Source organism: Pipistrellus kuhlii, unplaced genomic scaffold (assembly GCF_014108245.1).
Source record: "Pipistrellus kuhlii isolate mPipKuh1 unplaced genomic scaffold, mPipKuh1.p scaffold_m20_p_14, whole genome shotgun sequence".
Classification (NCBI taxonomy): domain Eukaryota; kingdom Metazoa; phylum Chordata; class Mammalia; order Chiroptera; family Vespertilionidae; genus Pipistrellus; species Pipistrellus kuhlii.
Genome location: NW_023425449.1, coordinates 31,350,859 through 31,362,929, shown reverse-complemented (window position 1 = coordinate 31,362,929; position 12,071 = coordinate 31,350,859). Strand labels below are relative to the sequence as shown.

At 40.2% G+C, this 12,071-nt stretch overlaps 1 protein-coding gene across 1 annotated transcript in view; it reads left to right on the top strand.

Annotated features, from left to right (window-relative positions):
* CPA6 (carboxypeptidase A6) overlaps positions 1-11,507 on the top strand; it is a 203,338-nt gene extending 191,831 nt beyond the window's left edge. The window contains exons 9-11 of the mRNA XM_036437096.2: positions 699-901; positions 5,326-5,410; positions 10,993-11,507. Coding sequence (XP_036292989.1) covers positions 699-901; positions 5,326-5,410; positions 10,993-11,180 — 476 coding nt within the window. The 3' untranslated portion in view covers positions 11,181-11,507. The remainder of the gene's footprint in view (positions 1-698; positions 902-5,325; positions 5,411-10,992) is intronic.
* The last annotated feature ends 564 nt before the right edge of the window (positions 11,508-12,071 follow it).

Sequence of the window (12,071 nt, the reverse complement as noted above, 5' to 3'; positions counted from 1 at the left end):
TATTTGTCTTGCTTCCATGTTTTTGATACATCAATATTTGTATCTCACAAGACACCTGTATAGATGCTTAGCCTTTTCTTTTTGACATTCACTTATTCCGCAAATGTTGACTGAACACTTGCCATACTATTGTTCTAACTGCCAGGTGCCCAGCAAGGACACACACAGCCCTTATCTTCAGAGCATTACAGTCTAGCAAAGACTCCAGATAAAATGCAGGGATTTTGGGGTATGTTGTTTTCCAGGGTATCCCGAGTACCTGGAACAGTGTAAATATTGATTGAATGATAAATAAGAAAATATTTGACACTAATTACAAATGTGTGGAACGTTATGGAGGGAAAGTACAGGTGTTGTGATGAATACAAATAGGAGGCCTTCCCTTCCCTAGGGGATCCTATAGAATTAGTTCTCCAACTGATAGAGCTATCTCTTCAAAGTAGTTCTCTTTTTCAGGCTCACTTAAACAATCAGCACCTATTTCCTATTCAGGCCGCCCTCCTATTATGCAGGAAGGTTTGAGCCACAGTGGATTTTTCAGGAATCGATTTCTGTAAATGAGATGTTAGATGAATTGCTTAACAATATCCTATGTGCATAGAAATAAAAGAAAAAAATCACAGTTTAATAATGCTGACTTGTGTTTCTTGCTTCTTGCCTGCCCACTCTCCCACCCCACTTTCTTTTCTGACTCACAGATGAAGGAGCTTCTATGCACCCGTGTGATGATACATACTGCGGACCTTTTCCGGAATCTGAGCCTGAAGTGAAAGCTGTTGCTAACTTTCTTCGAAAACACAAGAAGCACATTAGGGCTTACCTCTCCTTTCATGCATATGCTCAGATGTTGCTGTATCCCTACTCTTACAAATATGCAACAATCCCCAATTTTAGCTGCGTGGTAAGTATTTGCCCATGTACATGTGTGCCAGGCTTCATGCTTCTTTTCTAAGGTGATTCATGATAATAGCAAACATATATTCTGTGCATCCTAATGAACATTTTATTTATTTATTTACATATATTAATATATATGTGTGTGTATATATATATATATATATAAACATACAGATAGATACATACATACTCATTTATTTCTATAATCATATAAAGTGGAAAACTATTATTAATCCCATTTTACTGATGATGAAATGGGAACTTTGAGAAATTAAATAATTTCACTAAAAACACATGGCTACTAAGTGTCAGAGCCAAGATTCAGTCCCAAATCTAGGTTCAGGGCTATTGCTTTTAACCGTGCTCTGCTGCTTTTCAGGTGCAATCATTTCATCCTATTTACATTCTCTCCAGAGGTTATACAGAAAATGTCAGGGTGGGTTTTATTAGTTTTATAGTTCTGGTCACATGTACACTTTATTAAGTAAATGATTGCTCATAAATTATGGTCTGACTCATTAATTAAAGGCAAGTTTTAATTTACAAGTGCTATTTATTTAATGCTACTAAGTCTCTGGGCATGTATCTGACAAGTTAGAACTAAGAATGAACTGCCTTTCTGGCATAAAATTACTTAAAAGTGAAAAAGCAGTGTTTCTTTCTCTCCACATCTCAATAACCCAACAAGCTAGCCACTGTAGGCATAATTCCTTGTAAAGAGGGTCTGGTTCAGAGCCTATACTGTCTAAGACCTATCAAATTCAAAACCAGGCCAAACTAATGTATGGTTTTAGAAGTAAGGAGGAGAGGCTGGGAGCAGTGATTGAGAAGAGGCATGGGTGAGCTTTGGGGTTGCTGCTGCTATTCTTTTCCTTGACCTCAATGGGGTTACATAAGTGTGTGTAAGTTGTGGTCATTCACTGAGCTGTAGGTATGTTATACTTAAAGGGTTTTACAAAAGAGAAGCATCTCCTTTTTCCCTATACCTTGAACTGCAAATCCTGTGCCAGTGCTTGGGGTTGTAGGAATCCCTGATCTATATATCCAGGACTGGAAGGAATAGGGAACATGAGGAAGACAGAAGGCCTATGGGAAGGCTTCTATTCTGTCTAAAAGAGGATTTTTGTTCTTAGCATCACAAGCAAGAATTCCAATCAAATTCTCTCTCAAGAAATATTGTGAATGTGGTAGTTACACTTGATAGCACTATTCTTCAGCTATTCTGAGGGTCAGATAGGGTGTTTTCGTTGTTACTGGTGTTGACCTGGCACCCTAACCACCTTACATCACAATGTTTCTATAGGCAAATGGTTAGTCCTTTCTAAATGGCACAGTGTCTGAATACATGCTCATAACACACATTACTTGGAGTATGCATTATATTAAAACTATTACATGAGAATGTTCTCCATATTTTGAATTTATCTTCTCTCTAGGAATAAAGCCTATTTTCTTTTTGTCTTGGATTGAAGGGTGTAATATAAAGAGTAGATTAGTTTTTCAACTAAGGACAAATTTACTTCCCAAGGGACATTGGACAATGTTGGAGACATTTTTGACTGCCACAACAGAGCTGGAAGACACGATTGACATCTAGTGTGTAGAGGTCAAGGATACTGTTGAACATCCTACAATGCACAGAACAGCTTCTCACAGAAAAAAAAAATTATCCAGCCCAAACTGTTAGTAGTGCCACTATTGAGAAATCCTGTTAGTTGGTTATAGTATAAGCTAAATTGTTAAAACCAGGATCACGCTTCTCAAAAGCTAGGTAGTCTCTGAATGTCAACCATTACGTTCTATTCATAGTTTAAATCAAAATTGTCCAAAAACATTACATCAACATATAGGAGTCTGTGTTTCAGCCAACATTTTTAGGTCATTTATTAAGTAGCTTCAAATATGGAAATAAATATATATATATTCCTTTCTCAGATGAGGTCCGATACGTGAGGCCTGCATCCTTTTGGACAATTGGAAAGAGAAGGCAATAGAGTAAAGAACTTATATGCATATATGCAAAGCCTATAAACATAGACAATAGTGCAGTGAAGGCCTGAGGGGATGTAGGAGTGGGATGTAGGGGGAACAAGGGAGACATCTGTAACACTTTCAACAATAAGGATAAATAAAAATAAAAAAAGATAAATAAAAAGGAGGAAGCACTTAAACTCTCTCAAATACATGTCTAGATGTGCAAGCCAGGAAAAGGGTTCTTAGAAAAAAAACAACATACTGAGCTCTAACTGGTTTGGCTCAGTGGATAGTCAGCCTGCAGACTGAGTGGTACCAGGTTCTATTCTGGTCAAGGGCATATACCTTGGTTGCGGACACATCCTCAGTAGGGGGTGTGCAGGAGGCAGCTGATCAATGTTTCTCTCTCAGGGGAAAAAAATTAATAAAATACATATATTTTTTAAATGTGCTGAAGTTTCCATCTCCTGTGGAAGGATCATATAATATCTAAGCCTCTTTTCTACAGACACCTGCACCGAGTGTCAGGGAGCAGTGAGCTGAAAAGCCTAAAACTATGTAGGTGTTTTGTGACATGAGAAAAAAAATCAGATATCCACTTTTATCTAATAGATTTTTCCTTTGGATTAGTCATGAAACAATGAGGAATAAAGATCTCCACACCAGTAGAATGCAGTAATCTCCTAAGTGTAGAATGATCTGCTGTTTCCATGGAATATTTCCGTGACCATTGGATAAGATGTTAAAACATTAGAACATTCTCCATAAAGATATCTCATTATGGTGTTTGCATTCTTTTTCTGTTGGCTCCTGAAAAGGAGGATGTCAGCATCAGTGAGATCAATAATCGATTGTCTGCCAGGTTCTGGAGTCTGGTCCCTGAATAGCCACAAAAGGTGGCATTTGCTACAAATGCTGCTTAATGCCTCCCTGAGGTAAATGAGGACAGCAAGCTGAAGCTGGGTCCAGCACACAGCCCACAATGCCCAGCGTGCTTCAACTGATGTATTCAATTATTCATGGACAAATTGAAATGGGAGAGCTGTATACTGATATCAACATACTTCTTTACTTCTCCTGGTCATACAATACTTGCCTAACTCTTTGCTGAATCGTGTACTTGACCATTTGAAATGTTTTCAAGAGTAGTCGGTATCATTCTAGTTCATGTTAGACTATTCACCCTGTAATATTTTGATTGTGCTGAATATTTTCTCTGGTTTTTGACACTGGTAGGAAGAGTTTGACCTCAAAACCTCTCCATCTTGGAACTACTGGCTAGCTCTGTCAGAGGTGTATGTAACTTTAGAAGTCATGGAGCATTCTGAAACTGTCCCCGTTCCCAGTATGAATAAGCACATAAAAGAAGACAAGTCATTCTTGCTGAATCAAAGAGCTTCTTAAATTGATCCCTATGTGTTCTAAATATCTTATACATCACCACTGAAGTATGTACTTAAGGATCAATAAGATTACATTAATACTCTTGCTAATCTAGATATGCTTATTCAACATTCATGCAAGATGTATTGATTAAACATCTCTTATATACAGGCACATGGCTAAATACTGAGATGAGCCCTGCCCTACCAAACATGTTGTAATTTATAGAGATAGGTGTCTCTGAACTAACATGAAGATAGAACTGTAAATCAGCATCAGAAGATAGGAGTACTTATCCACTTATCTCAACTCAATCCCTCCTTGCCGTATAAGCATGCGCATTTCACTTCACAGAGACTTCCTTTACTCATCTGTAAATGGAAATGTTACTGATCACTGGTTTTTAGTGAGGATAAATCAAAGAAAATGTGTTCTAAAACATACTGCAAAATTCAGCATGTGACAAAGAGTAACATAACATTATTATTAAATACTAGAGGCCTGGTGCATGAAAATTCATGCACTGGAGGGGGGAATACTTCAGCCCGGCCTGCCCCCTCTCACAGTCCAGGAGCCCTCAGGGGTGGGAGGCAACCCGGTGATCAGGGGAAGGTGATGCCCCATCCCACCTCTGCTGCTGCCACTGCTGGCAGTGCAAGCCTCTGCCAGCCCTGGTTACCTGAGCCTTGGGCGGCTCTGGGTGGTTGGGCAGCCGCTATCCAAGGTTTGCCTGCACCTGGGGCCAGGCCTGGGAAGCTGGGGGCGCTGAAGGGACTGGGGGACTCCAGAGGTAGGCCATCGGGGCGGCCCGGCCCTGCTGCACGCCTGCTGCCCTGGTGGGGTTGAGGGGACTGGGTGTTGCCATCTTGTGGCTGTGGGCACTGCCATCTTTGCAACAGTGTGAGGGTCAATTAGCATATTCCCTCTTTATTAGATAGGATGGCTATTAACTAATGTGCCTATTCTCGTTCTTCAAAGTGATGACTGATAAGGCTCAAACAACATGCAGTGTTCCCAAAGGTTTCAATGCAATGATGTAAGTGATATAATTTCTTTCTCTTCTCCTCACAGGAATCTGCAGCATATAAAGCTGTGAATGCACTTCAATCAGTATATGGGATACGGTATAGATATGGACCTGCCTCCAGCACCTTGTGTAAGTTCCCTGTGTATGTGGTGTTAGAGTCATTTATTGAACCAATATCCTGTATCATGACTTCCCTTTTTAAAAAAAAAAAAAAAAAAAAAAGAGAGAGAGAAAGTGTGTGCCCCCTAACATGAAATTTGTGACTACCAAATTAGCCAAGGAAGATGATGGGAGTTTATATCTGATTAGTTTTAGACTGCTCAACAGAAATCACTGTACCAATTTAAATAAATTTGAAGCAGAGGAATATTCCAGTCATGTAGTAATGACTGCCAAGTTGAAATGAGATCTTATGACAGTAGAAAGTACCGAAATGGGCTCCTTAAGCAATGGTAACCACTATAAGCCTAGAAATGGGCCTTGGGGAAATCCTGAAGCAACGTTCCAGCATGAACAGAGCTTCCCTTTTATTCCTTTCCTCCGCCTTTCTTATTATGAAACTCTCTTTCTTACACAGCATCTTCAGCTGAATTTTCCCTTACAATGTGATTGAAATGTATCTTACTTTATATAAAATAAAGAACAATCGAGTAGATGGAAAGAACTCGGGCAAAGAATTGGGGCACATGGATTCTAGTCCTAATTCTGCCACAAGTCTGGCGAGGACACTAATCCTGGGCTTCAGTACCCACAGCTGTTCAATGGGAAATCAGACAAATCATGCCTCGTGGCCTTTCCAACTCTGAAATTCATCGACTATATGACTTGAAAAATCTGGTGAGAAATCCTAAATATCCGAATGTCCCTGAATGCATATTAAGGTGTAGACACACATAGATCATATGTATATGTAGAGATAGTGACACCTGATTATGCATTATAATAAAGTAGCAAATTTCTCCTGATACCTTTAATCTACCCATCATTATATTCATAACCATTGACTTTATTCGGTCTTCAGAAGAAAAGCTTGATTTGTCCATCAACACTACTTATCAAACAAGTTTATCCTAATCATGAGAATGTCGTAAGTGTCAGAACTTTTTTTTCCACATTCCATGATCATTAGTCTCAGGCTGACCTTTTCAGAACTACTTTTCAATTAAGTCACCCTGAAAGGGGAAATATAGTCTTTTTAAAAATTTCATTATAAACATCCTATCAAGATGGTGGAGTAGATAAATGATGTGCTCACCTCCTCTCATGACCACATCAAATTACGACTCAATTGTAGAACAGCCACCCTTGTGAACCACCTGAAAACTAGCTGAACAGAAGTCCTATACCTAAGGATATAAAGAAGAATCCTTGTCCACCTAGTCTGGTTCAGTGGTTGAGCATCCTCCTGTGAACAAGGAGATCATGGTTCAGTTCTGGTCAGGGCACAAGGGGGGTATGCAGTAGGCAGCTGATCAATTATTCTCTTGCATCACTGATGTTTCTATCTCCCTCTCCCTCTCTCTTTCTCTCTGAAATAATTAATAGTTAGAGATAGAGACAGAGACAGATATAGATATAGGTGAATTTTAAAAAGAAGTCTCTTATCAACTGGTAGGAGGGGCAGGGACACAAAATGGGCTGGTCCTACACTCATTTTGTGGAGGTTAAAAATCAGGAAGGATATCTTGGCTGCAGAGGTGCCCCCTAAGGAGGGAAAGCTACCAGCCCCTCCCTAGTAGGCTCTCCAGCCCAGAGCACCAGGGATGAGAAGAGTCCCTACAACATGTGGCTGTGAAAATCAGCAGGGATCTGTCCAGGTGAGATGGAGGGCTGTTCTATAATAGATCCAGGCGTCCTTGTGAAAGGCCTGAGCACAGACTCACAAATGCTCACCCTAAATTACAGGGAAGGCAACCCAGAGGTTTTTGGGAGGAAATGAATTGACTGGCTTCAGGGTGGGGCCAAAGGGGCAGCTCTGTCCGAGGACAGAAGTGCTGCCAGGCACCCTTGTTCCTTTGTTGAGCCCTCCCCCAACTCAGCCTGAATGCACAAGCAGGTGGCAAATCTGAGTCCCTATCCACCAGGTTAATACTCGCCCCACTCTGGTAATTACCTGAGACACCCCCTTACACCCAACACACACATGAGCTGGAACCACATCCAGCTGCTATCCCACATAAGCAACCAGCCTTGGCCCGTACTGCAGACTTCACTAAAATCTCTCTAGGGTCTATAAACCAAAAACAAGCATTGTCTGGCCTCAGTTTGCTCAGTACCTCTCTCTAAACAGCCCCAAGCCCAGCTCTAGTGACAACCAGCTTCGGTGACAGCATAGCCTTTCCCAGGCACCTGTAAGCCCAACACAGACAACTAGCAATTGCAGACCACCTGAATAGACATTTAACCAAAGAGGACATACAGGTGGCAAATAGACATATGAAAAAATTTGCACCATCACTAATCATCAGAGAAGTGTAAATTAAAACCAAAATGAGATATCACCTCACACATGTCAGAATCGCTATCCTCAATAAATCCATAAACAAGTGTTGGCAAGGATGCAGAGAAAAGGGGACCTTCCTGCATGGATGGTGCAGCCACTATGGAAAACAGTATGGGGGTTCCTTAAACATTGTAAATTGGAACTACCATATGACCCAGCTATTCCACTTCATGGCATGTGTCCAAAGAAAATTAAAACACTAGTTTGAAAAAAAATACATGCATTCCTACATTTATTGCAGCATTATTTACAATAGCAAAGATATGGAAACAACCTGAGGGTCCATGGCTAGACAGATAAAGAAGAGTTGGTACATGTATACATTGGCCATAAAAAAGAATGCAATAGTGCCATTTGTGACAACATGAACTGACCTAGAATTATTATACTAAATGAAATCAGTCAACAATAAATACATATGATTTCACATATGTGTGTAAACTAAAAGACAAAATAAACAAATAAAATAGAAACAAACTCAGATACAGGGAGTAGGTGATTAACAGATGGGAGGGGGATTCGGGAATTGGCTGTAAAGCAGGAAGGGTTTAAGAAGTACAAATCACACAGACAGTGGGGAGGTGGAGGCCGAGACTGGAGTGCAGGGGCAGATGGGTGATGGCAATGGGGGGAAAGGGGGACTATGTAATACTTAAAACAATAAAGAATATTTTTTTTAAAAGTACAAGTTGGCTATTACAAAATAGTCACGGGGTTGGAAGAACAGCATAGGGAATATAGTCAATAATATTGTAATGGTTCCAAGGAGCTGCAAGACATATTGGGCAGGATCTCTCCATAAGGTATATAAATGTCTAACTTCTATGCTGTAAATCTGAAATCAGTATAATATTTAATATCAACTATAGTTGAAAAATTAAAAAATTTTAATGGGGAAAATCACATTACCATATATTAACAATTTTAAAACATTCAAAAAAACAATTTTAAAACATTCATTTTAAAAATCTTACACTTCACCTTTGCAGCTTTCTATCAAGGCATAGTCATAGTATGATATTTACTGAGAAGAACCTGTTACCATAGAAATGAGGCTGTCACATGACCATGAGGTAACTGTTGGCAGATTGTCTCTGGCTTTGGCTACTATGACGACTATTTGTAGTTCCAGTGTACTCTAACCCAGAGGAACAATGAAGCCACAGCCTGTCCTAACTGAAGCCAGAGGAGCCTGAGAAACAACAGAGTCATCTTCCCGTACTAATTCTATCTCTAATTTGTCCTGGCAAAAATAGCATAAAAAGTGGTATTATTTGAGTATGTAAACATTCGAATGTAACGGCGTATGTCAGGCTACATTATATAAATTTCAGGGGAAAAGTATATAAAGATTATTCTATGAAACATGTATTCATTTACTTAAAAATTAAGAGTATGTTTGGCTAGGAACTGCGTGCTAGGCACTTTGAGATGTAAAGATGCAAAATAGTAACAGCCAGTATAGGCTAAGCACATTCTTTTATTTCATTTTCACAACAACCCTATGCAGGCGTGTTATCACCCCTTTTTCAGAAGGAGAGACTGAAACACAGAGCAGCCACAGGAGGGAGGATTGGATACAGCCTGCCTCTGCTGTCTGCACTCTTAACTCTGCTGAAAAGCTGGGATAGATGGGGTCACAGGAGCTAGAAGGAGAGAGCTGTGAGGAAGGATTGTCAGCTAGGGTAAATGCTGTGGAGAGGTTGAAAGTGGAATCTGAGTGGGGGATGGGGAGTGGGCAGTATAGATCAGGCCTGCTCTGCTTGGTGACCTTCAAGAAAAAAAAGTTTCCATAGACAGATAGAGGCAAGAACCAAAGTGAAAGTGACTGGGAATGTAGAAGAAACATAGCAATTCTCTTTTAGTTTTAAAGTAACAGGAAGAAGAACAAGAGGATGGCATATATCAGGATCATGAGCAGGAAGTGCTGCAGGAAAGTAGTGCTTGAACACTTTGGCCATTGCAGCTGCGAGATAGAGGGGGGATTAATTAATGAAACAAAGGCCGGGAGAAGGGACCCGCTCACTAGCAGAGAAGACAGCAGTGAATGGTATCAAAAGATGACACGTGTAGCCAAGACCGGTTTGGCTCAGCGGATAGAGCGTTGGCCTGTGGACTGAAAGGTCCCGGGTTCGATTCCGGTCAAGGGCATGTACCTTGGTTGTGGGCACATCCCCAGTAGGGGGTGTGCAAGAGGTGGCTGATCAATGATTCTCTCTCATCGATGTTTCTAGCTCTCTATCCCTCTCTCTTCCTCTCTGTAAAATATCAATAAAAAATATATTAAAAAAAAAAAAGATGACACATGTAAAAAAACGAGCAACATTTCTTCTTCTGAGCTAAAGGAGGGAAGTCTGAGGACTATGAGGTCAGTAGAGGAGGTGGCTGGCTAACTAGTCATTGAGTATGGGAACAGTGAGAAAGTGATGGGCAGGACTAGAAGGGAATGAAAACCACTCAGTAAGTAAAGGTGTAGAAAAAGGAGCCTAGAGCAGTATCAGGAACAAAGACTCCAGTGATCAGTGTGAATTTATAGCAAAGACTTTCTCCAGCCCCCTCATAAGGGGTCAAAGCAGAGACACGGGGTCAGGGATGGGGAATCAGCAAAACCAAGGCAGAAAAAAAAGATTGGGGGAGTCATATCTAGGGTTCTGGTGAGAATTTCAGTGAAGTAATTGGCCATGGCCAAGTGTAGAATTAAATGAAATTATAAGGCTGGAAAGAGTCTGGGAACTACAAACTTAAGCAAAGGCAAAGAACAAGTTCAAGGGGGGGAAAAATAGGGGAAGTACAAGAAATGGGGTTTTCTGGGGACAGAATTGCCATATTCTAGACCTTGGAAGAAAAGAAGAACTGAGTGATAAGACGTGGAAAAGTCCATAGTGTGGTTTTGGTCATGGGAGAATAAAGTTCAAGTGGAAATAAATGTTATTGAAGTTGAGGCTGAGAAATGTTGAGGTCAATAACACTGGAAAAGCATTAAAACCTAGACTAGGTTCTCAAAAAAATGGCAGGTATGATTTATAAGGTCTCTGAGCCCGAGGCCATGGAACTTCTATTAAATCATTCTTGGTGAACAGTATTGATTGGAAGAATGTAGTATTGCTTAGTAATATATACATTTTTGAAAATTATCCCGACTCTTTAATAAGGCTGTTTCTTTTTTTCTTTTTCTTTTTTCTTTTTTTTTTTTCCTTTTAACTTTCAGATGTGAGTTCTGGGAGCTCGATGGATTGGGCCTACAAAAATGGGATACCCTACACGTTTGCTTTTGAATTGCGTGACACTGGGCATTTTGGGTTTTTACTCCCGGAGGTGCTCATCAAGCCCACCTGTACGGAGACCATGCTGGCCGTGAAAAACATCACCATGCACCTGCTGAAGAAGTGCCCCTGAGGTGGCCCGAGGGTCAGCTCAACCGCCAGCAGGACAGCTGACTGCCCAGGAGCTGCTGGGCAATGGATGAAAACTGTTCTTCCAGATAGCGGCAGCTGCTTGGAGTGAGCATCTCTGTGGGCTTTTAAAGGAACCTCTCATGCAATTCAACTCTCCGTGGCAATAAAAATGGTAAAAAAAAAAAATTAAAATAAATAAGAGCAAAGCCTCGTTTGCTGTAAGCAAAAGCATCCATTTTACATCCCAGGAGAGTCTTGTTTGATTGAGGTGGGGATGTTTTGTTAAGTCTTTTGTTTCACAAAATGTACAAGTTGAGAATGTCACTTCAATAAAGCACCTGTTCTCGATTCGGACCCACCAATGATGTTTAATCCCTTGGTCCTTTTGAAATGGAAATTTTTTAAATGGAAAAAACTATAATGCTTAATATGATAAGTATAAAATTTTTGAGACCTCAGATTAATCACAGCTTTACCCCGGGGCATTAGTGTACCATGGACTCATAAAAATATAGCAAGATAGAACACATAAGTTTAGACTCTATAAATGCCCCTTTTAAAATAGGAGAAAACATGAACTGGGCTGCCAGGCACAGCATTAAGAGCTTTATGTAATGATCTTATATTATTCTTCAAATACTGTCAGGTAGATACTGCTATTATCCTCATTTTTCAAATGAGAAAATTGAGGCTTAGAAAGACGATATAGACTCTTATTTCCAGGAATATGACAGAATAGTTCTCTGTCTGGACTGCTGGATATAACAAAAACATCTGGGGTGAGGGGATTTAATTTTTAAAATAATCTTTAACACATCAGACCAAAAAGTAGGGAAACCTCAGGCATGCATTGAGCAAAGGAAGGAACTTAGAAACGTAAATGGTGCATCAT